At 36.8% G+C, this 26,443-nt stretch overlaps 1 protein-coding gene across 3 annotated transcripts in view; it reads left to right on the top strand.

Moving 5' to 3' along the window:
- PCDH15 (protocadherin related 15) overlaps positions 1-26,443 on the top strand; it is a 353,847-nt gene that overhangs the window by 133,435 nt on the left and 193,969 nt on the right. For all 3 annotated transcript variants that reach the window (XM_013130209.3, XM_013130207.2, XM_013130208.2), the window contains exons 9-10: positions 3,520-3,632; positions 17,187-17,393. In XM_013130209.3, the coding sequence (XP_012985663.2) occupies positions 3,520-3,632; positions 17,187-17,393 (320 nt within the window). The remainder of the gene's footprint in view (positions 1-3,519; positions 3,633-17,186; positions 17,394-26,443) is intronic.

The following is a 26,443-nucleotide window of genomic DNA, read 5'->3' on the forward strand; positions in this document are numbered from 1 at the left end:
CTTTTACTCTGCTTTCTTACTCCCTCTGCACAACTGTACAAGTCAAGTCCTGGTATATATTTAGGCACTGTGGATGTTATGTATGAAATCTACACATCTTTCTCGGTGTCTTTAGGATCTACTCTAAAGACACATTTCTTTTAACTAAGCCCATCATCACTGCAGTGATAATTCTCTTCTATTTGATGTGGCTTACTAACCTTATCCTTATGTGCCCAGAAATATCTCTGCCTGTCTAACTTTCAAGCTAACTAATCTTTCAAGTGTTCAGGTAGTTACCTTAAGGCTGCTTTTGTTGAGTCTAGTGTCTTCCCCATGTGGAGGGTACAGGTGAACCCCTCCAGTTCCAACAGGTTACCGTGCAGTTCATTGAAAAGTAGTTGAAACAATGCACTCAGTGAGGTAATGACAAATGCCTGTGGAAGTCTTGTTACACATTCACATGAGCATAGCATTGCTGAACACAAAACTAACTTGAAGGTAAGGCACTTGAGAAATGGAGAAATAGTCCAAGTGTGTTAGTAGCTTGTTATTTTTTGCTTTCTTTCTCATTCTGATCTCTGAGTGTAGTCCTCTCAATGTCTGAATTTACTCGTTCAAGTGGTTATGGACTGATACTGATAAAACAATAGACGAATAGGTTTTAAGTGTTCTTGAGGGTCATCCGAAGATTAGAGAACTAGTTACAACATTGTACTACTGGGATTGTTGTCTTCTATTTAAAGTATTTACTAAAATACATGATGAAAGAACTACCTTACAAAGTACAGTAAAGTACTTCAGAAAACAGGATTGAACTGGTGACATGCTATAATTTTTCATTTCTTCTAAAATGTCTGATATCTTTACATTTGGAAGCATGATGTTTGGAAATTATTTCTTTTCCATACACCAATTTTTCTGGATCATTGCAGTCAACCCTCATACAGTGTCTGGCTTACACAAGTGTGTAAACAAGACCCCCCTTTGCATGTATCATGTGCACAATAAAAAAGGGGTAGAAGCTAGCTCACCCTCTCTCATCTTGAGGTTCACCCCGTTTTTTTCCTTAGTGCTAACTGCTGCTCAACCTGTTTAAGATTTTCCCTTAGCTGTTTTTACTTGTAATTTTAAAGCTTCCTTTTCTCTGTTGCTGGTCCTTGGGAAAAGTAAATTTTCTCCTTAAATCATGATCTTCTGGTTTTGACCCTGGAAACTTCTTTGTGATTTCTGCTGCAAATTTTGGACAAATAAGCATATATTTGGCTGATATTTAAATGAAGAGCCAAAAAAGCACAGCAACATTTTTTTGGGGGATTCTCACCTGTCCTGTGAGATCCCTGATTCATTTACTGGCAGGCAACATGCCCCACAAAAGCCCTCCTCTGTCTCCAAGAATCACAGAATCCCAAGGGTTGGAAGGGACCTCGAAAGATCATTTAGTCCAACCCTCCTGCAAGAGCAGGGTAACCTAGAGTACTCACAACCTAGGAGTGCTCTTCACTTTGTGGACATACCTCAGTAATATCATGTTGTGGTTTAGCCCTAGCCAGCAACTGAACACCACACAGCCACTCACTCACTCTCCCTCAGTGAGTTGGGGGAAAGAATCACAAGAATAAAAGTGAGAAAACTCATGGGTTGAGATAAAAACAGTTTAATAAGTAAAGCAAAAGCCATGAACACAAGCAAATCAAAACAAGGCTCTTCACCACTTCCCATGGCAGGTTTTTAGCAATGTCCAGGAAAGCAGGGTTCCATCACATGTAATGAATACTTAGGAAGACAAACACCATCTCTTCAAACATCCTCCCTTCCTTCCTTCTTCACCCAAATTTATATGATGAGCATGAAACCAGATGGCATGAAGTATTCCTTTGGTCAGTTGGGATCACCTGTCCCAGCTACTAGACAGCTTTAAATTTCTCTGCTTTTCTTGGGTTACATTTTCTTAGAGGTTGGACTTATGAGAAACTGGCAGTTAGGGATGTTGCAAACAGTTCTTCAGCCAGTAATGCTTGTCATAATACACAGGTGACACATTTTGAAGGCGCACCCTTACAGCTGCAGGAGGAAATCCCTCCTTTCTGGAAGTAGATCAAGGCAATGGCATGGACTGAGGGTTGCTCTGCTCTGTCAAAATACAAATATTTTTGTCTATGCAGAAGCAGATATCTCTGTTCCTGGGAAACTTTTACTTTCAGAGTTTAAGGTTTCCTGGATTTTGGGCCATTCCTGTGGGAGGCAGCAACTGAACAGGCATCATCAGCTAGAATTCAGGCAATCCAGCTCTATTGTACTGTAATTTTTACTGACTGATGGTTCTTGCTATCTTTACCTCTCTAGTTTTGGATTTTTGTTTGTTTGTTTTACCCTTGGATTCTTTCCTGACATCCTTGTGCAATGTTAGCTTCATCTTCCCTGATGAAGATCACTTTGTACGTCTTATAGCCACCTCTGTTCTCCCCTGTATGTTTGTTCTTCTTCAGGGAGCCTCTTATTTTCTACTTTCTTGGTGGTTTTGCATCTAGTCCTCAATCTCTTGATTTTTCTTAGCTTCAGTATCAGCCCTTGTGATGTGTAGTCTCCTAAGACTACAGCAGTCTCTTACCTGCCAAAAGTTTGGAGGTCCTGTTCAGGCTCTGATTGCTTCTTTTTTAGCTGGGTTGAAGAGTATCCTGGAAATTTGCAGCCATGAAGACACAATTTTCTGTTGACAATAAATGGAGACTGTTAGATGAAGTTTCATCTCGTGCTTCCTCACGGATGAGAAACTTATCTTCTTAGAAGGGTTTCTAAAATAATGTATCTGCTGTTATTACTAATATATATATTAGTAATAATGTCTCTAAGGAGCTTGTCCATGGGTGCAACAGAGGGCTAGAAGATCTAAGGTATTTAATATGTGCATTTTAAAATGAAAATGTCAGGGCATCATTTGTGAGCAATAAAATGGCTATCTCGAACTTAGTGGTAACGTTTTCATCACATAACCTCACTGTATATTTTCTTTGTTTAAATGTTTACATTCAAAAAATGGTTCATAGTGTTCATTGCTTTGTGAATGATGTCAGCATATGTTCAGCAATACCTCAGGAGAAACATACTTCAAAGCTAGAGAAAGAAAATCCCAGTGGTATGTGTTTAGCAAGTTGGATTTCAGGAATGTGGTGGATAGGAGTGGAAGGTGACTTGCAGGGAAAGCTCATTTCTCCATATGTCCTCTTATCTGATTAGATATCTCCTGGAAGCTGAAAAGGAGAATTTCCACCAGCTGCAGGTGTGTTTGGGCTCTTGTTGTCAAGTCCTTAGGGGTTCCCAGTTGAGGAGCATCTTCATGGTTAGGGAGTGTAATGAAATAATGATAATATTAAATGTGTAATGTTAGTAGTAACCTTAAGATCCACACACACACAACACTATTTTATCCTTATAATAACATGATTTGGTTTTGTTCCTTGGGCTAATAAATAAAACAAATATATTGTTTAACAGAATTTTCAGACGCATTTGTTCAAACCTCACTGTCTTTTTTTACAGGTACTCCTGAAGATTATTCACAGTATTTCCATATGAATCTCACAACAGCAGAACTGACACTCCTAAAGCCAATAAACAGGGATTTACACCAGAAGTTTGACTTGGTTATTAAGGTAATTTTGGCTGAAATTACATTTCCTGCTTAGCAACAAAAAGCTCTAGTGAAAACACAGGGAGGACTTGTTTGTATTTCCTGTGTTTTGCCTGTTGGTCCTTATTTAGCACAATCACAGGGAAAAAGGGTGTGAAGTATTTTTGAAAAGAGAATGAATCATGGTAGAGTTCTCTAACGTTGCATGTTACAATGATAATTGCATGAAAAAAGTAAGTTTGCTTTTTATGAACTCAGTTGTCCAGCGAATATGTTTGTTCAGATTTTGTTATATTTACTGGTAAGCAGAGTTCTGCTGTCCCTAGGGCACATGAAGAAACTTAGGTTGATTAACATCTGAATACATATGCTAAGAAGTTAGAAGTTAAAGCCCTGTAGTGCTTTGTTTGATTTCATTGTTGTAATCTTCAAAAGTCAGCAGCCATATATGGTAACACAATACATCAATTAAAAAAAAATCAGTTACACTGGTACCACATTATGTGTGCTTAAATAGCAAGCTTTGTTGTTAATGGAACTGTTTATAGGGATTATTAGGTTCATATTGCTGTGTCATACTTTCAGTCAAGAGGGTAATAAGGAAAATTATCAGCCTATAAGAATGATCATATGCCACCTGCTAGAATAATGAAAGTTTTAATGCTGTGTTGTTCAGGTACCTTTTGAACTGGTATGTCTCAGGCTTGCACTGAATCGGGTCTTCATATTCTTGTGTTGCACATTCTCATGTTTGTATTTTTCACTGTGTTGAAGTTGAATCTGATTCTATTTTATCTGGAGGGGCACGATGTGTGATTTTCCCTTTAAACAAAAAATATGCTATTTTTACAGGACTCACTAAATTTAATCTTTAAAATATTCCCTCTGGTATCAAGTGTTTTTGTTTTCTTTTTGTTTCATGCTGAAAAAAACCCACGGAGAACAGTGAAAAAGAAAAGATTATTGAGTCAATACATGAATATTAGAATGCATGAAGTAAGATGGACAGGAAATGGGTTCACTTATCTGTGGTATAAAATTGCATGGCTGATAAATGTTGAATATCAAAGTGGGAAAAGCTAAACTTCTTAGTAAGACATGCTGGTTTTCAGCCTTTCTGCTATCTCCAGAAGATATTTGATGATAAAGAGGCAAACTTGTTGGCCATTCTGGGGAAGCTCCTGTCATTTCCATTACCTGCAAAGGAACAAGGACATTTATGAGAGAACATGGGGATTTTTTTTATTTTTTTTTTGTGTGTGTGCATTCCTGTTGAAATTTCCATGTTACAAGGCAGTTACAAGGCTGTCACAGTAAGCAAGTGCATTTAGACTTCCTAGTGTTAATACTCTAACTAAACGTATAGTCTATATGAGACCTAAAATGTGTAAGGCTGTGAACATGAATAGTATGTGTTCTTTTCCCTTACTTACTGTTATTTTTATTATAAAAGTTTGTTTCTGAGATGCAAAAACACACCTCATAGTACTTATTCCTTTTTTGAAATCAATTGCTTCCTTTGGAGTGAGTTTTATTTCTGAATAAATAAAAGCCATTTGAAGATTGATGTCCATAGAGGACTTGCGTGTCTCTTTGGAGAGCAGACCATTTGGTAAGAGAGCAATCTCCTCTGAAGCAGGTGGTCCTGCTTTACAGAAAGTAGTTGCTAGAGAAGTCAAACCAAAGCTGCAGGCAGAGGGAGCAGACTTTCAGCAATCTTGAAGGCTAAAATGTAGTTGTATCTTTGATCGGCAGCTTTGCTGAAACATCTTCTAATATGCTCAATAAAATAATATGCCTATTAAAACTGTATTTCCTTAGCATTGTCACTATGGTAGCTATCTTTCTCCTGGAGGATAACATTTTGTAACAGGAAGGCATGTAATCTGTTTAGTCCTCTGTAGAGTTAGCTTCACCTCTGATACCTCTTTGCTTGTAGAAGGGGATAAAGCTGCTTGAAGCAAATGGCAGAAGCTTTGATCACTGTTCTTGAAAAAAAGCTATAACCATTGCACTGTAGACATGACACTAGTTCTTGTTACTAGCTCTAAAAATTGTCAGTCAGGTTTTTTGTTGTTACTTGGTTTGTTTTGGTTTTCTGAAGCACGCATATCAAAAGGGGACAAATAGCCGAATTGATGCACTTTGATCCTTTCCTATTCAAACATCGGCTATTTATCAATCAAACAAAATCTAACCTGACAGTTCTATTAAAATCAATTTGCTAAGTGGATGGGCTACTGAAGGCTAGATTAGATGTGCTCACACAGTCAACAAAATACTAATGAATTGAAGTGCTACACAACAGAGGAATTTATCACACCTGTAAGAGACCAGACTGATAAAATTACTCATGCTGAGTGGTAATTTATTCATAGACATTTGCGTGGCTTTTGGAGTAAGCTGAGAAGTAAGTGTTACACTACCACAACGGCTGTCATTCTGGTCCAAAAAAATATGTATGTGAAGATTTGGGGGAGAAATTGTCACTAGCAAGTCATAAATAATTTTTGTTTTATAAAATACTTGAAAACATCATGACTACTTAGATTCTTTCAGTGTCTTGTAAAGCAAACAGTGATCTTCCTCTAAGTAAACCAATAGCTGTGAAATTTACTATGATTACAGATACGTTGTCAACTCTGTTATGACCCAAGGTGTTCCTACTGAGTGTATGAATAGTATATAAAGTGTAAAGGAGGTAGGGAAAATGTTTTATTAGCAGCTGTTGTGTAACTGGTTGATAATATGTGAGAGATCAGCTCTGGCTCATCAACACATCAATATTGCAGGGAGTTGGTATCCAGTAAGTGAGGAATAATCAAGAATTTTATTCATTCATTTTGCTATAAAACCTGCAGGACTTGCAATAGAAAAAAAGACTGAAAGTATTCAGAGGCTGTTGAAGTACAGGCATAGCCTTTTCACTTTATGGTTGTATCTCTCTAGTCTATGTTACATACCTAGAACAGTCAATACCTCAGATTTTCTCCAGTACAAGAAAATGCATGTATGTCAGATTCAAAAATAGAAGAGGAATTTTATTTCTTTTGCAAGAATTGATTTTCCATTTTTGATTGCATAGGGGTATTTGTATTAATGCCTAAAACCACTTGAAATATTATGACCTGAAATGAAAAAAATAGAATGTTTTGTTAATCTCATGTGGATCTTTCATACTGAGGAAAGTAAATTTTTAATGACATTTTAAAGTAGATTTTCGTACAACCTCTATGGTTAATTCTTAAACCACTGTCTATTGCATTTGATTGTGCCATTGGGAATTTGGGAAGAATTTACATAGATTTCAGTAAAAACTCCAATTAGATTAAAAAACAAACAAAAAAAAGGGGTTGGGGGAGGGTGGGGAGGTTGGGAGAATAAGTTTCCCAGGTTCAAATAACATTTGTAGCCTGAATTGTCAAATAAGGCTTTTCCTTGGATCTGAGATTTTTATGGCTGTTAGGGAAGAGAATCTTACAAAAAGAATTGTTTTTTCACAGTTGCTTGGTTTTTCTGACACTTTCCCAATACGGTTGGTAACAGAAGTGTACTTCAACATCATGCCACAGCCTTCCTATTTTGAAGAATATCCTTACAGAGTATCTTATGTACCTATCTCGAAAATCTATTATGCCTAGGTGGTGTTCCAGTCAGACTGGCATTAACCTCATGACACATAATGCCACAGAAACAATTCTATAGCTGGATTGTGTTTCCTTGTTGTTTAGGTGGTAAGAGGAGGTCAATGCCAAGTGTCAAGAGTTGAACAGACTGAAATTCCAGTGTTGAAAGAAAATTGGTTTGGGATCCTATTCTGCAAGCACTTTTCACCAGTAATATCTACTCTATTTAGTCTTAAGGCTTGAATCTTTGAATGGAGTGTGATTTCCAGTTTTTAGAAACTGTCCTCCTGCATAATTGGCCATTTTATTTCTGTAGGTTGTGACTAGACACAGAGGTTTAAATAAGTCTTGAACTTGTTTTGAGTGTGCATGTAAAGACTGAGCATGAGTATCAGCCAGGTCAAATACGATGTTAATGAATGAAGACTGCATGGAAGCTTGGCTACAAACACAAAGTACTATCCACTGGTGCACGCATTTGATTACAGTAACACCTGTGATACTGGCATGGCATGAGTTTGCATGCCTGCTCTCCTGCCATCTAAAAAAACTGGGTGGTGGGAAGACCATTTTTCATTTCTTATGGAGGTGGTTTTGATCAGAGAGATGCTCACAGTACATATATTGGCTGTTCCTCTGTAGTTAAGCCCTTTGCAGTATTCATGATTTTCTCTGATATGGATCTCAGCAGAAATTAAAGGAAGTGATGCTCTCCTACTACTTGCACTGGAGGTTAATTGGTTTCTCTGTTCCTGTCAGGAACTTCATTGATCTCTCCTGTCCATTGCTCTCAAGGCTGTTGAAAGCTTACTATGTTACATGAAAAGGAGGCATAGCTTCAGCAACAGTCTCAGGATCAAACTGAGGACAAATGTGCACTCTGAAGGCAGAAAGCGTATAAGATCGTATGGGAACAGACTCAGAACAAAAACATTATTCATGTCAAGATAAATAATATCCACTGCTCTCCCCATATCCACCAAGTCATTCATCTCATTGTAGAAGTCTGTCAGGGTGGTCACGCATGAATTGCCTTGCATAAACTCACACTGATGACTCCCAGCCTTCTCCTTGTCTTTCATATGATTGGAAATGGTTGTTCAGAATTATTTGCTCCACCAGGACTTTCCCTAGCATTGAGGTGAGGTTGACTGGTCTGTAGTTCCCTGGATCTTCCTGCTTTTGCCTTTCTTGAAGATAGAAGTGATATTCATTTTTTTTTATAAAATTCAGGAACCTCTTGGTTGCCACAAACTTTTCGTGTAATAGAGAGGAGTCTTGGCGTGACATCAGCCAGCTGCCTTAGCATCTGTGAGTGCATCCTACAAGGTTCCCTGGATTCATGTGTGTCTGGTATGTTTAAATATATCCCTAACCTGATCCTCCTCTGTCTTCCTTGCTCCAGACTTTTCCATGTGTCTCAGGGATGGAGATTACTGAAGGCAGGTGTTACCTGTATAGGCTGAGAAGATGATGACATTGTGTATGGCAGCCTTTTCTGTGTCCCCTGTCACCCTATCTTACTCAGCAACAGGTCTATGTTTTACCTAGTGTTCTTTTTGTTGCTGCTAAAGCTGTAGAATACTTTCTTATTGCCATCTGGTTCCAGGTGGTGATTTACAGAATAGAACTTCACAACTCTAAGGGAGTTATAAAGCAGGTATGTTTATTGCGGTGCCGGGTGTGAGGGGGATCGCTTCTTCTAACTCGCACACCAAGACCTCAACAAGGATATTTATTATACACAAACATACATATTCATTAGGTTCCCTAAAGTTCAGAGGGGATATTACAATTAGTTTAGGTACTCGTTATCATAAGTCCCTTTTGGCGCTTGCACACTGCCCTCCGATGGCCGTGGGCAGGGGTTTTCAAGATGAAGTAAGCAGTCTTCCTCACGGTGCACTTTTCACCCTTGGCACAGTTTCCCCCGCTGGCAACCTCAAGTCTTATAGAAACTAGTTGAAACAAATTCCTGTCAGACATTCATCTTCTTGAGGGAAAAGAGTCTCTGATTTTAAACAGTGTGTTTTGGCTACCTATTCTATTCTGAGTTAAACTATAAGTGGCAAGAACAAGAACATACCTATTCCCTATTCTAAGTTAAGACAATATATAGTTTGAAGAAAAATCTTAACTCTTTTTTTAGTCCATTACTATTCCTCGCATCAGTGGGCTTTGGCTTTTCTAAACCTGCATGTTAACCCTAATCTGCATGCTCAGACAGTGTTTCTGTAGTCCTCCTGCATCACCTGTACTTGGTTCAAGTTCTTGCTGGCTTCTTTGTTTAATGTTTGAGTTTTCTCAGGAGCTTTTTGCCTATCTATGCAGGCCTGCTGCCAGCTTTCTTTGATTTACTGTTTGCCAAGATGGACCATTTTTGGACTTGGAGAAAGTGATTTTCATCCCTGCTTTAATGAATATGGGGCCCCTCCTGCTCATATCACCCTGCAGGCTTTTGTGGCCAGCCTGGGTCCGCCACTTCCTCACTTGGTTTTTGGTTGTCATCCCCTTGCCACGTTGATTAGCTGGTATTAATAGCAGCATAGATGCTGTTGCCCCACCTGGGCATTCTGTTAGTAAGGATGAGGATTGACTGTAGAATTGCAGAAGTATCTTGCAAGACCAAATCAGTCAGTAATAAAATGGCTGATAAAATTAGGCATAGCTTAAAAAATAAATGAAGCGAGTCAGAAAAGGTCATCCTAGTCTTATACATAAGATGATGGGTTCTGGCTTGAGTTGAGAATGAGACCTTCACATTATAACTGAAAACTGAGTGTGCAGTTTGGCTCAGTGATCTGTGGCTGTCAAAAAAATCCTCAAACAAGCAACAGAACAGACAAAAAACAAACAAAAAAGGGCAAATTGAATGCTGAAAATTGTTAGGAAAAATAGAGAACAGAACAAAGGAAGAAATAAATCACTCTGGTACTGTATAGATCCAGTCTGTATCTGTGTCTTGACCACAGTGCGCAGTTCTTGTCTCTATCACAGAAAGGGCAGAGCAGAACTGAACAGGTTCATATCAGTTGAGGAAGGAAGTAGGTATGATAGAAACCCATAAAATATACTGTCATGATTCCAAGAATGAAGGGGAATCAATAGTTTATTGTCTCTGTGATGTATGAAACAAGCAGGTGACAAGCTTAAACCAGACAAAATAAGGTTGTTCATCAAATATATTTTATCTGCTTTGACAAGCAGTGATGTGGGGCTGAAAGTTGACATGAGCTCAAGGGGAGGCAAGGCTGGATTGTGAAGAAAAATCTGTTGCTTTAAAGAGAAATCCAGAGAAATCTGAGCTGCTTACGTTATTCTCTAGACTTCTGTCTTTGGCTGCAGCTGCAAGCATGATTTTGCACTGGGCAGGTTCTTGGTCTGATCTAATAAAATTATTCCTATGATTTTACTTTTTTTTTTATTTATTATTATGAGTTTCATAAAAACCACGATGCTATCAGGCAATAAGATGATGTGCATCAGCTGAGGCTCATGAAACTGAAAATTTCTGGACTGGTCCAGGAATGATCCAAAGTCAATATTTTTATAGACTTAAAATGTCCTGAAATATCTGACTTTTTCACAGCTTCAGAAACTTCATACTTGTAATGCTTGGTGGGATTTTGTGATGATGTTATTCTCCAACTCTTCTCATCCCGTTTTGATCTCTTGGTTCCGAAGGCTTGTTGGCTTTTGTTATCTTTGTTCAGGGTAGCTCTAATTTCCCTCTCATCCAATGTATCTTAAAGAATGTATTTTCTTGCATTTAGGAGGATTTTTGCTTATTCTTTTCTAAATTTTAAAATGGTGCAAATAGGGATTTCAGCACAAAGTGTTATTCCCCATTAATTTAGTTTAATCAATATGACAGAGACTGATCAGCTTGAAGTATGTCTGGGCTGCAGCTGAGAACTATGAGAAAACTTTACAGTGCTTGCTGCTGAATAGCTCTCTAAAAAGTAACCTATATGTTAAAAAGCTCATCCTCCTAAAAATTGATGTGTGCTCAGAGAAATTTCAGAGAAGAAAGTGGAAAATAAATTATAGACCTCATGACAAGTATGGTTTTCCAGAAATATTTTGCCCTTGTTCTGGAACTGCTTTGGTTTTGTCTCTCTCTTTTGAAATGCAATTAAAGATTGTCTCCTCTGATACTCTTCCAGAACAGTAGAGATGTATCAGCTATAACAGGAAACAGGGTGATTGCTCTACCTCAAGATAGAACATGAACTGAAAAAAATTAGTGTTTCTGTACTCATGGTGACAGATTAGAAAAAGAATGGAAGAAATGTATTTTCATTAAATAGTTGCTCAGTACAATTCCTGACAATGCCGAAATCTTCAAAATCATTAGTTTGGTTGAACTGCTGTGCATCTCCTGTAGTTATTAAGTAAAATAATTGTTTTTTTAAATGGCTTTTCAAATATTCATCCCTTATGTGAACTCAGTATTCAATTACTCCTCTTGGCTTGTCATTGTCACAAAAGTGTACCGAGTCCAAATAGTCTGGAAATTTCTGTTCTCTTTACGAGAGTCTTTTTTCAGTCTTGTGTGTAATGCAGTGATGAGAGTTTATATAGAATTGAAAACCTCAGTTCAGAGACAGTTTTTCTGTTGGTTAATAAGGAGAGGGGCAAAAAAATAGGGTGTAGGAAAACCAAACCCTTTCCTAAATATCAATAAAATGTTTCTTCATATCAGTCTATCTCCAATGTTACCACATACATATTGAAAAACAGCAAGTTTTTCCTGTGTTTAGTAGCATCTGAGTGTGGTAAATGCTTTCCTTACTTTTAAAGCATTGCCACAGATGCACATTAGAAAGATTGTGAGTTAAGACTGACTGCAAATTGTTTGTCATCACTCAGAGCAATGAAAACATTAAAATCCATAAGTGGTAAGCTCTGTAATGTCTGTTATTTACAGAAATAGCTGTATTTCCTCTCTTCAGTAAACAGACTTTTTTTTTTCATTTAAAACTTAAGCATCTGTCACTTAAAATTTGGTGTAATGACTTCAGACTTGGTATTTTCTTTAACTAAAGGGAAAATGACCTTCATTATTTCAAAAGGTGGGCAGCTTTGGGTAGCTGTAGTAGCTTAAGCATTACTGTTCACTGCAGTACAGCATTGTAAGCCTAACTGAAACTGAAGGCACTTAACCTTGATACCTGAAGAAAAAAAATGTATGTTTTAGGTTGGAATTTTTTAAGCATAGTGTCTAGACACAATATGTATCAATGTCATTTTAGTGCCACATCACAAGCTTCAGTGACAGTAAAGTCAAACTTCTGTGTTCTAAAGATACTCTGTGCTACTTGTTCTTAAGCCAATTTTTAATCCATTTCACTAGTTCCTGCTTTAATTGTACTTTCTGACCTTGTAAATTAATCCAGTCTGTGATATACAGTCCTAAATCTAGACAAATTATGTCCCTAGTTTCACGTTTATTCCCCAGTTACATTATACACTTGAAAGAAACAACTTTGTCAGACCTGACCTTCCTTCTTTGTATCTGACTGTTCTTTTTTAAATTGTACTGGTTTAAATATTATATGCTCTTTACATCCTCTTCACAGCTTAAAGTCAAATTTAAGTTTGAGTGTCTGAAGTTCCCAGGCTCTTCCTTGTTCTTGCATTAAATAAGAAATCTGAAGTGACCTGCCTGCAGTTCTCCAATGCACATTCACCTTCAGTGAGCTATCAAAAGCCAGAAGCTTTTTCTTATTTCTTTTACTGTGTCTCTTGAAATGCTGGGGTTTAATCAATGGCAGGGGAAGCATGGAGGATTTTGGTATCTTTGGAAAGGAGATGAATGCAAGACTGGAAGCAATTATGGTTATTGAATTTGACATTTATTATTCTTACACAGTACCTGTGAAAAGGTAACTGGATCAAAAAGCAAAAAACTTACTGGCAAGGGAAAAGAATCAAAGCTGGAAAGGGAAAATAAATCTTCAGTGTGGCAGGTTAAAGGTGTGCTGTATCTGGCTGTTCTGCTAAATACTTGAGCCATAAGCACCAGGGTTGTTAGGAGCTTTTGTTGTGGGTTTCTTTTCTTTTTTCCTCTGGTGTTTAGGGTTTTTTTAATAGTTTTGTTTGTTTTATTTTTTCTTTTTATTTCTAATTAGCTTATGAAAATTCTCTGGGGAGATCAACTCTGAGGTCCTGTGGAGAAGCAGCAACAAGTGTCTTAAAGTGCAAACTGGTTTTCTTGCATCTTATTTGTGGGACCATGGCTTTCTTTCTGAAACAAATGTAAATTGTCCATTCTTGTGTTCCAAAATATGTGTTAGGAAGCAGAGATGCTCAGCCTGGGGCAAGCAAGCCCAGGCAAGTGTTTAACAGGCCAATATGAGGAAACACTCTTTTCACTAACAGCATTGAATGTCTGGAACAACTTATATTACACATAACCTCATCTCTTGAAAAAAAAAAAAGGAATAGGGGAAAATTGACAATATTGCAGATATCTTTTTGGTAAATTATGAAGGATATGCTTCAGAAGTACAAGAACCGCTTCTAGCAAAGAGCTACTTCTGGGAATACATTAATGTAACATGAAAACAAATCAATTTCTCATATTTGATATGACATTCTTTGTATCAAACAAAAGAAAAAAGAAATGTCTGTTAGAAAAAAAGGTTTCTTAAAAAGAATGTTGTTTGAAGGTGAATATTTGTAACTAGCATCTTAGTAATTTCTTCCTTGATTCTTGATTTGCCTTGTTGGACTCATCATTATGTGCAAAGGCCAAAGGAAGAACAATAGTTATATTTTCCATTGTCTTAGAACAGCTCCCGAAGAGGCCTTATAAGGAAATGAACAATTTGTTCTCCCAGCTTTCAGCTAAATCTTCTTGAAGAGAGAAAGAGCATCTATTGTTCTGCTCTTCTGAATAGTAGAGGCTTTTGTTGTTGTTTTTTTTTTTAACATGCAACTGTGTACTATAAGGATCAAAAATTAGATATGTTTCTCTATGGAGATTGCATTTTATCCTTTTTAGTGGTCAGAGCAGTTTCAATGTAAAGCAACAGCACTAGTCTGTAAAACAGACTGAGTTTTAGTAACAGTCCCACAAGTAGGTAGGTTGGATTAGAAAAAACAGAAATTTTACAAGTCTACTAAAAATGTGTTAAAGGAATGTTCACTGAGAAGTGGTTAGAATTTCAGCACTATTTTAATTATTCTTTAAAAAAACTTCCCTCTCGCTTACCAGAAGCGCTTACCAGTGCCTACTGAGGAAGGAATGCTTTTCATTGTAATTTTGGTCTTGCGGGCTTCAAATTTTATATTCAGTCTTAGGAGCATACATCCACTTTGTATTTGACAACAATTGCAAAGTAGAGCGCTCTTTTCTTCAGAAAGACACTTCAGTACTGTGGTGATGATGTAGTAAACACCCTTCATAGATGAATATTTCTTCTTTTAACCTGGGATGAGGTCTATGCTCACTTATGCTTGAAGTCCATTATTGCAGCATTGCAAGCTGTTAAGAACATTGGAAGCCTCTATTCTTTGCATTTTCCTTTTTAAGAAACTCTTCATAGCAGTTGCAAAGAAAATCAAGGTTTTTTATAGAAAAACTTGCAGCAGTTGTGTATAAACTTTTTACTGTAAAGATGACTATTTTTCTTGAAACAGAACAGCGTTTAATTATGTTTAGCCATAGATCTGCTTATAAAATGGAATCGAATCAGTATGAATTGTTGCTCACAGAGTGGACTTTTTTGTGAGGTTTTTTTTTGTTTCATCTCTTTTTTCATGCTTTCAGTATATTAACTTAGGCAAAACTCCTACATTAAATCCTACTGGGTCAGTAGCCAGATTACTTCGCAGTAATTTCAGTAATGTTAGTTTTTACATTAAGTTGATTTTTGTTCAGTGAAGCATCAGCTTCAAAATAAATCTCACTTCTGCAGCTTACATTCAGCATTTCAGAGTCACTTATCCTGTCTCCAATACTATTAGCAGCTACTGTTATACTGGATTTGAAATATGTTACTGTTAATTTCCACAAGACCAGGATTTCCCCAGGGATGTTTGAGTGCTGCTCTGCTGAATGAAATTCAGTGCAATTGGAAGGTTTCTAACTAAATGCTAATAAAACAGAGATATGTGATTCTCTTTACTATGACCAGTGCGAAGATAGAGATTTGTATTAGCTGAGAAAGTCTAAAATTGGTTGGATTGGTCTCCTTGGGTGGGCTGAAGCCTGGTGTACTGTTCTCCTATTGTGTGTTTTATTTGAATATGAATAATTAAAACTTACTAGGAAAAAAAATAATGTTCATACTTAATATGATAGTAATTTTTTGAGGCAATTGCAGGTTTGATCACTGGTAGTATCCTGTGTCCTAGATGCATATAAGAACAGTGCTAGATAAATATGTTGCTTCCTGCACCATGGTTAGCAAGCTGTTAATGTGCCAGTGAATTAAATAGCAGGAATCCCAATTCCTTCAAGAGTTCTGTCTCATTAACAAAAAATAATCTCCTAGGAAAAGCCATATTAATTTCAGATAGTAGCACCTGCTTATGTAAATCCACTTGCCAGATCTCACCTTATAATCATGAGTCAGAAAATAGCCACATACAAGCATATGGGTTAGTGGCTTCTTTTAAATCTGTGCCAGTGTTGCTGTTGCCTATCTCTTGGTCAAAAGTAATTTTGATGCATTTTAAAGAGGAAAAAACATTTTTCTTAAGAACTGAGTGTTTTGAATTAGTTTCTTTTGAATTACTAGAGGTGTCATCACCTCTTTTGAACAAAAAAAAAACATTTTTGATGTGTATACTTTTTACTTGAACTCGAATTTTTTTAGCATCAACACCATTCTAATGTTGCTTTGTAAAGAAAGCAAAGCTTTATGCAGAATGAACATTTTTCAGAAAAAAAGGTGTCTAAACCAGAAATTGAAAATAACTAGTTGATTAAATCAAAATTGCATGTTTCTAGAAGAAAGCTCCTTGGAAATTGAATTTGAAAAGTGAGGAATTATCCTGTTTTGGAATGGGGAAACACCAGAATGAAGATAAAATCTCTGCAAACAAAAAATACTGTTAACAACAATAATTTACATACTGGTCTGTCTTCTGAAATATGTTTACACCTGAAGAGTTCATTGCATAATACCATGTCTACAGAAAGGTAATAGTGCATTACTGCTGCAGTCCCAGGGTCTGTATGCTTACAGTTTTGACAATGAAGCATGCAAGAGGCTGTCTTACAACACCCTATTGTTGCCTTGTTACAGGGGCATGTGCAGGACTGTGCTTTATAAATTAAAGAATAAGTTATTTATTGTTTTTGCTTCCCTTGTCTATTTACTTTAATTAGTCATAAGTAGTAATGTTTAAAAAAGGCAGCATCTTACACTTATTAGCACACTGGAATGGGAAATCGGTGCTTTTATGCCTAGGAAGTTTGAAAATAAATTGGATGAAACTATCAGTGTGTAAATCTTGGGGTGAGGTGTTGCTCTTCAGAAAGTGGAAGTTATTAATTGAAGTAAGGAAATTTGCTTGACATTCAAAAAATAGATAAAACCAAAATGAAAATCATACTTATAACAGAAAGATGGATTTTGGGAGAGAGGGAGAAAGAGTCAAATCTAGGGCAATATGCTCTTCCAGTTATCTGAAGCAAGTACAGTATGTCCTTGTGTACCGTTGTCATCTTTTGCTTTTAACTGTCCTACTATATGCTGTATAACTTTGAGTCTCAATGTGATTATTTAAAAAATTATTGTGATGGAAAGTCTTTTTGTTCTTCTATCCTAGCTAATTTTTACTTGATTTTTTTTCACGATGCTAAGTTTCATAATTGGGATCTGTACAATGTTATACATTTTATAACTAGAGTGTAATTCTGAAATATAAGACAGCACCAGTTAGTAGCTGGTTTACTTGGCTGAGAGCTTTTGACAAATTAGGTGATTTTTTAGGCTGAACAGGACAATGGCCATCCTCTTCCTGCCTTTGCCAATCTGCATATTGAAGTCCTTGATGAGAACAATCAGAAGCCTTACTTCACAAGATCTATGTATGAGGGCTTCATCCTTGAATCATCTCCGGTTGGGACAACCATCTCTGACAACCACAATCTGACTTCTCCACTACAAATCATGGTGTTGGACAACGATGTGGAGGAGGTATGTTTCATTCAATCAGAGTATAATATTGTGCTTACATTTTTATTATTTCAGAGTTATGGGTTGGTTTGGGGTTTTTTTAGGGGGGGTGGGGGTTATTTTTTGTTTGTGGGTTGTTGGGTTTTTTTTGTTTGAAACAAAGCTGACTTGATCAATAAATGAAAAAGAAATCTTAATATCACTGTTGCGGGGTTTTTTTTTCTTTATGTTCTGAGTTCAAATTTGTTTTAAAGTGCATCTGAACTGAAAAATTAATTTGTGTTTTACTTGGTGGTCCTTAAGACTGTGTTCTGCTAGAGATGATAAATATTTAGTATGAAGAGGACAAAAAATGCATTTTGTGAGAAGTATGAATCTACTGCACAGTGTGAGGAAATGGTAGAGAGAAGTTCAAAGTGGACGGAAGTAGTAGTTGAACAAACCAGGGAGAAGAGCAGTAGGAGGGCAGGAACTTAAAAATCCAATCCATTCTTTGCTGTGCCCAGATTTTTATACTAATATTACTCACAGTAAACACTGTGCATCTTCAAGAGAAGTGGTAACAATGCCTTGACTCTAGGGATAATGTTTCTACCATTCTCACCAAGCCTGTTGCTATTATGTGTGATAATATTTCTTTTTCCATTAATTACTGTTGTCTCTCCAGTTGTCCCCTTTGTTCTTTTTTGTTTGTATTCTTCTGTTTTCTTGTTATCTTAAGATACATAAGGAAAACTAAGTTGTTAGGCATTAGTTTTGCCAACTGTATTCTGGGCTGCATCAAAATGAGCGTGACCAGAAGGTTGAAGAAGGTGATCCCGATCCTTTACTCTGCTTTTGTGAGACCTCACTTGGAGTACTGTATACAGTTCTGGAGTCCTCAACATAAAAAGGACATGGAGCTGTTGGAACAAGTCCAGGGGAGGGCCACGAGGATGATCAGGGGACTGGAGCACCTCCTGTATGAAGACAGGCTGAGAAAGTTGGGGCTGTTCAGGCTGGGGAAGACAAGGCTGCATGGAGACCTCATAGCAGCCTTCCAGTATCTGAAGGGGGCCTACAAGGATCCTGGGGAGGGCCTCTTCCTTAGGGACTGTAGTGACAGGACAAGGGGTAACAGGTTCAAACTTAAACAGGGGAAGTTTAGATTGGGTATAAGAAGGAAGTTCTTTACTTTGAAGGTGGTGAGACACTGGAAGGAGTTGACCAGGGAAGTTGTGAATGCTCCATCCCTGGCACTGTTCAAGGCTAGATTGAAAGGAGTCCTGGAACACATGGCTTAGTGTGAGGTGTCCCTGCCCATGTCAGCGGGATTGGAACTAGATGATCTTAAGGTCCTTTCCAACCATAACTATTCTATGATTCTATGAATGTTTATCGCATATGTCAATGTACGTTTGATAAAGTTCTTAACATGATAAAAGTTCTTAACTTTTCTAAAGTTTCACTTTTGATGTAGGCAAATTAATTTTATTTTTGAGATACACAAGAGGCCATTGCCCCTGAAAGATGCTTTCTACCTCACTGTCTGCATTAGAGTGATTTATTGTCCTAAGAAGCTATTTCAAAGCCAAAACTCATGTACAATATCTCCTTCCTATCCATTAAAAAAACTAGTCAGTTTATAGGCATGCATAAAAAAAATAATTGGAAGGCAAATGGAAATGGCAATTGGATCTGGCTTTCGTAGGGACTGGTTAAAAGGTATGGAGTAAGTGCATATGGCAGTTATCAGAAGGCATTGCTGATGATTTATATTACTTGTATAAAACTGTTATTCGGCATTGCTTTTGTTAAAAGCAAAACAGTTTTCTTGTGTGATCAAATTAATGGGATCTTGTAGGTTGCTTAATATAGGAAAATGAAGGGTGTCCAGGCATCAGGTATGCATTTATATTTAAAATGCTTTGATTGTGTTGTATAAAATGTTTGTGTAATGTGTGCCTGAACACAATGGAAATCGAATCGTGTTAGTGTCACAGTTCAAAGCAATTTTTAAGCTACTAATTTGAGAGATTTTTTCAGAAGGCTGCTTTTAGTTCTCTGATCCTTATGTGCATTAAACAAAAAAAATATGGGGATATTTTTAGATTTTTTTTTCTTTTTTTTTTTGGCCTAAGCACAGTGCTATCCATTTTGGTTTATCCACATCTTCTTGGTAGTATTAGTAAAACCCTTTAGTTCAAGTATGCCTTGGTGCATATCTGTTTGTTACATAAATATGGAATTTTAGACCACTATGCCCACCTTATAATACACGTGACTGCATCGTAACTTTACAAAAATTGAAAGAGAGGCCATTAATTACTTGAAGGGTGGAAGACTGATACTGAGGAAGTCTGTAAGACTGATAAGACTTGCACATTAGATAGATATGGTCTGAAAATCAAAATAGGGGTTTTGCTGAGCTGAAGAGCTTGCGAACCATTTCTGCCTGGGTTGCTATGCTGCCAGTTTGGGCAATGAGCAGACAAAAACAGTACAAAATGATCACTGCTAATCCACAGTGTGCAGCTGGTGTTTTTCTTTCTGCAAGTCCCCCAGTGTTTCAGTGACTGAGATAGTTGCCCTCAATGCTTTGTAACCGCAATGTTCTAGGAAAATCCTACTGTGCATACAAAGCCCAGAGTGGTAAATGAATTCTCACAGCATTGGCTGAAGAGGGAGAGGCTGAATCCTTTATGCTTGAAGTAATTCAGAACAACAGTTTTAGAAAGTATTCAATGTCCTAGTTCAGACACTTAAATTTATGTGGCAGTTTTGCATGCAGGGGTTTTTTTTTCAGGGACTCTCTCCTATTTTCTAATATGTGATCTTGTTACATACACTAAAGGAATGAAAAGAAAGACTTTGGACCTCATTAACGTCCAAAGATTTTTCAAGTTGTAGTTAATAGTGCTCTGATTAACCTTTCCCTGGCAGCTGCACAACTCTAGACACAAGATGTCAAAGACAGATTAGATAACACAAAGTTCTTTGATGTAACTATATATCACATATGAGACTGAAAGTCAAGATTACTTTGAACTGTTAAATCCGAGATTTTGGCTCACTCTTTGAATAAATCATGTAACTACCAGGTAGTTACAGTATGGCACATGATATTTGTATACTCTCAAGCTGTAAATATTTAATTTCAGAAATTTTTGCATCAAAAAGTAATTTGCTCTTTTAATATTAACTATTTCATAAGGTTGGTAATATCATCCTGGTTTTTATTTTCTGTGCCAAAAGTGCTTTCTGTTACTGATTTTAAGAGTACAAGTTCAATATCTTAAGTTCTGAGAGGTGCTCTGAAATTCATCACAAGCAGTTTAACCATAGGGCTCTACATTTTATTGTTGTCTTCTTTGTAGTAGGTTAGTGAATAGCTAATTCAGTTATATGACACAAAATGAAACAAAAGTTTTCCAGTGAATTATCTTTGTTTGTTATTGAAAAATTGTAATATTTCAGTGTTGCATGAGGAGTAACTGCCAAGGATTTCTAGAGTGGGAAAGGTTGTGTCATTATTGTTGACACCCCACCCCATCACACACAAAGAGGACAAAATAATGAGGATCTCTGCCCCTGCTGGGATGTAATGCTGTGTGCTGGGGCACATGGGCTGTAGTGGAACCTGGTCATGTTCCACCCTTCTTGCTACTACGATGGCTCTGTACCTGCAAAGTCACTTTCCTTAGGTATGGGGGGATACAGGCTAGTGACATGTTTGTAAGTGGTCATTACCAAGCCTGGGAGATACAGTAGGAGGGAAGGGTTACTCCGTCTCAGCAACCTGAACTACTTAGGGAATCTGGTGCCAGATACCTTAATCGTATCTGTCTTCTCTCTTGCATGTTATGTTATGCTCAAGACCAACCATATCTGATCCATCAGATCTGCTGGAAGTGATGGTCCCTCTTTCCAGAATGTTGTAGACTTACCTCAGGACATACAGAGATCTGCTTGCCACCACAGATATGATCATTGACCTTGTCCTTGGATGGAAGTGCTCTGTGCAATTTGTTATTCCTTTGGCATCACATGGCTTGTGCCAGCACAACTCTTTCTAATTCTTTGAAATAATGCATGCGTAACATGGATGTGAGAGAGAAAACCAGATTTAACTGCCTGTGTGTTAATGCAGCTGTCAGTGATGCATGTAGTGCTTATAACCTGTTGCGGACATGAGAATTCCAGCAGAGTGAGGCTGTGAGTGCAGCAGTTGCACGTAAATCATACATAAACCAGCCAAACAAACTGAAGTAGCAAGTACCTTCTCAGTAGGACTACATGGTAGCTCAGGGTGGGTTAGTAAGCACAGGTAATGCTTATTAAATTCTGCAGGTCTTACTATTATGATGATTTTACTGTATCTTAGTAAATTAATGTATCGAGTAAGTAGGGATTGCTGACGAGAAGTTGACATATAACATCTATGTGCTTGTGCATGCTAGTTTCCAGTAGTGACACTGGCTAAACATAATTTATTCAGTTTTCCAATTGAAAAATCAGTTGATTTTGATATCAAAATAACTCACTGTCATCAGATAAATGCATAAAGAAAGCAGTCATGCTAACTTTCCTAACTTAAATTAGGAAATTAAGTTAGTTAAGTAAGTTAAATTAGTTAAATTAAGATTTTAACTAATCTTAAAAAAAAAGAAAATGCATTCTAAATTTAAATGCTGTGGGAATTATAATGGAGTCCTGCTACAAACCCTCCAAAAATTAATTTATAAATGCGACACTGCAAACAGACCTTTAACTAGAGCAGCACTGCCAAGCGCTGATATAATTAAGTGGTATGTTTAAATGGCATAAATTAAATTAATCCAGATGAGCACCTTAAGACCTGAGTAAACCAAAGCTGAGATGAGGAATTTAAACCATATGATGTGATATCTATTTACATAAGGCTTCACAAACCACTTGCTTCCTTGCTCTTTTGCTTCCATGGGAGAGTACTAATTTCTTCTGCTCTGGTAGTCAGGCTTGGTGAAAAAGCTATAAAGTAACTTCCTTAATGACTTGTATGACAAATCTTTTTGAATCTCTCAGAAAAAAAGAGAGAGATAAATAAACCTCAGGATTTAACTTCCAAGTTAAAAGAGGCTAATCAGTGTTTGTATCCGTTATGTACTACTCAACTAGCAAGGTATTTTACCAATACCATATTCAGTGTTTTGATGAATAAACTTAAGGTAATTTCTGCATTGCTCATTAGAACATAAAGTTGATGTCACATTTATAAGGTGTGCCAGCATGTGTTTAAAAGCATTTCATGTGTGCCAGCATGCACTCGGAACTACCTGTGCAGTAACCCTCGTGTTTCTGTGGATGTCTACAGTCCAGTGCTGTATCCCTGGGCAGCAGAGTATGACACACATCAGTTAAAACCGTAGGTTCCTCTCCAGATCATTTTCTACCAGACCAGTTTCTTGTTTTATGTTTCTGTTGTCAATGAAGTTGAAGTCAAACTAAGCAGATGGTTGTTCAAGATCAGTATTTCCAGAGAACTTGTAGGAATTTTTAAAGAATCATCATTTTGCATAAAGGTATCTCAGTGGCAATCTGAGGGGACAGAGCAAATAATGGATAAAGTAACTGATAAATGTAACTGAAAAAGCAGATTATAGATATTCAGTGATATCCAGATAAGGAAAAATAAGTTTGTTTGTTTGGTTTGGTTTTTTAACCAGGAGTACTGAGACATTTTAAATACTTAAACATTTTTCTCTAATATTTGCCTAATTGTTTGTATCCTCCACTGTTATTGTTTGGACTTGTTTTGCAGCCAGTATTCTCCCAGGAGGAGAGTTCTCATAATACTACTATCCCTGTATAGCACTTCTGTGACACTCTCATTGTCACATTACAAAATAATAATTCAGGAAATATTCTTCCCCAATGTAATAGCACATTAATATCATTATTAAAATAAACAAAATGGAAAAGCAAAGCATAAAAGCTGCTTCTCATATTTTAGGTTTTATGCAGATAGGATTTTTTCCTTTCCTGAATATTTCCACTTAAGAAAGAAAAATAATAATCTTTACGTTGAGTCATTATTGTAGCATTATATTTCTTCCTTTATTTGGGTAGGATGAATATCTAATGTATTCTGCCTTCTGAAACTATTCTTTCTCTCTTTGAGTTCCTTGAAGTCCTTAGGGAATTTGGTTTTCTTTTATATCTGCCCTGTTTTAAGCAAATGCTATTGCTAATTAGTGGAAGTGCAGAAGATGCTGACATTTGTTTTTTGCCCTCACCCGGGAGTGGCTCATTTGTATGAGGAACAGAAGATACTTTTTCAAAACTTTTCTGTCAACTTTTCATTTGGGAAAGGGTATGGCCCTTTGAACCTCAACATAAACCAGTAAAAATTGTTGTAGCGCTTTTTAATGTCTGACTTATAACCCTGCTTGTGCTTTGTGCAGGGACTGGAAAGGTTTTGATGGTGATTGAATTAATTCAGAATTAAAGCACTGCTCAGCAACCATCCTTGTTCTCTTGTTAGTCTTTTGACATCTTTTCCTCCAAAGTGGAGATGACATAAATGGTGAAGAGCATTCTTCTTATTATTATTATTACTATTGCAATTAAAAACTTTTAAAATGAACTCACTTTAAGGAAAAAAAAAATGTTGTCCTGTGCAGTCTTCTCGGAGTGGTTTACCTCCTTCAGTTCTCCAGTTGCTCAGAATTTTGGCTTGATTTGTTCTCCTCCTTAGGTTCTGTTGATCTAAGCAGTTTTGCAACTAAAGCCATCACAAAGACTTCTCAGGAAACTCTGCTTCATGTTATTTTTTGTGATACTAATGATACTGTTAAATATGCAAGAAATTAATTCCAGAGGATGTCTCTTCGTTTTTTATTCCATACAAGCTATTGTGGATCTGAAGGACCATCCAATTAGGCCTGTAGAAGGTTCTTGTGCAGGTTAGAGAAAAGCAATGAGGTCAGTGTCAATACAGTCTGATTGCAAACCCCTTGCAAGTGTCACTGAAGATCTCACTTGCTTCACCTCTGTGAGACTGTGAATCTCAGCTTTTTCCACTGAAAGATGTAAGTGGAAAAGCTTTTCTACTTTCAAGTAGAGATGAGGAGGACAAGTGCTGGAAACATCTCTTAAAAAAAAAAAAAAACCTTTTTCCATGGGTGTTTCAAATGCTGATTATCATCTACATGAAGAGTGTAGGAAAATCAAGACATTATCATGAAATTGTATTAGTTACTACTACAGCTATATGGAGACAAGCCTGTGCTAGCAATCAGGAAGCCTAAGTGGTTTAAATACTCTCGGAGTTTGTCCTGTCTGCCCTGGAGATTTTAACAGCCAAATATACATACACTAAAAAGTCTTCGGGGATGGTGAAACACATGCAGAATAAGTGTCATTGTCATTTGTTCTTGACAATACCATTTAATATTGGTTTAATCTTAGTAAATTGTAGAAAACCATTGGCTTTAGAAAGAGCTTCTAAACCCCTGTGGGAGGAAAGCAGCAGCAGAAATGTAACATTAACATCCACACAGGCTTAGGAACTTCTCCAGAGAATTTCAAGTAGAGGAATTCAAACCTACGGTTCGGTTTATATTAAAAGTGTGTTGGAGCACGTGCTTATCTCATTTTGTTGTATTTTTGTCTGTAACCGTTTTTTTCTTTTTTCCTTCGATGTACTGCTTTTATGATGTCCATCAATATCAGGTTTGTGTTTCCTATATTCATTTTGTATCCTGTTTTATTTTGTAGGTTGCACCAGGTGCCATTCCTGTAGGTATTTGGTAATACGTTTGCAAAATTTCCTTTTTGTTTTACTTGTGCAGTTTCTTTATTTCCCTCATTCACTTTAATTCTCTGCCCTGCCAGTGTGTGAGGCTGAGACTGTTCCTTGTTTTGAAAAGCCTGCAAAGAGCCCTTTAAATACATTAGACCAAATTTATTTATGGCATAAAGTTGTACTGTGGTTACGTCATGGCTGCTTTATACTGATTAAATAATTACATGTCCTTATAGAAATCTTAAATGCAACAAGAAGTTGTTGCATTAGATTTTTTTAAATTTAAGATATAATTACTATTTGGTTCGAAGCATGTGAACCCTATCAGGTTTGAACTGTGTCCTTGAAATGGTCTTTGCAGGTTGCATGTATACTCTCTTGTGTGGATTCTGATTTTCTACTTAAAATTTAACAGAGATAAGCTAGTCTACTGACCCATTATTGTAGTCAAAAATCATAGTGTTTAAGTCCAGGCCTCAAAAATAAAATGCTAGTTTGAAAAATTATTGGAAAAAGTATCGGAACTACTGTTGTCAGCATAAGTGGATTGTGTTCTCTCACAGGATCTGCAACATAAAATGTTTGGTTAAGTTGCTGGAAAAAAGTTGGGAAGTTGGAAAAAAGCTGGAAAGTCTATTGACTTTCAACATACTCTGCGGTAAAAATGTAAAAGCATAATCATGCCAAAATTAAGGAAATAAATTGTATTGTATGTTCAACATGCATGGAAGGTAGTAGAAACAGGTTTTGATTGCAGGAAAGGCAATTTAACATACACATTAGGATAAAATTTCTAATGCAAGAGTAGCTAAGAGATAGTATAGATTGCTTGGGGAGTGTATGGAATCTCCATGGCTGATTTTTTTCTCAAGAACAAATTAAGAAAAAAATACTGTTTATTAGTGTTCAAAATGGCATGACAAGCAAGAACTGCAACAACTAACCAGGGGTTTTGTAAATTAAATTTTTGACTGACTTTGTAGTGTCTACAAAGTGAACAATTATTGGCAATTACCTTCTGTAATTTTTCATGGAAAAGAGAGATTGCCATTTCCATTGCTAACAGTAAAATGAATTTTAATTTTACTGAAAGCTGGCATAGTTGCAGCAAAGCTTTAGGCAATAGGAAACCACTCATTTGGAACACTTTGATATTTCTTTCACATAGCTTTCAGCAACTGAAATGGTTTCTCATTTAAATAGTATAATCTCAGCCTTCCATAATGTGTGCTTTAGAGTATTTTGGATTGCTAAAATAAGTTTCTCTTTCTCCTTCTGTTGTACTAATCTGCCCTCATAGCTGTTC

Source organism: Melopsittacus undulatus, chromosome 4 (genome assembly GCF_012275295.1).
Source record: "Melopsittacus undulatus isolate bMelUnd1 chromosome 4, bMelUnd1.mat.Z, whole genome shotgun sequence".
Taxonomy (NCBI): domain Eukaryota; kingdom Metazoa; phylum Chordata; class Aves; order Psittaciformes; family Psittaculidae; genus Melopsittacus; species Melopsittacus undulatus.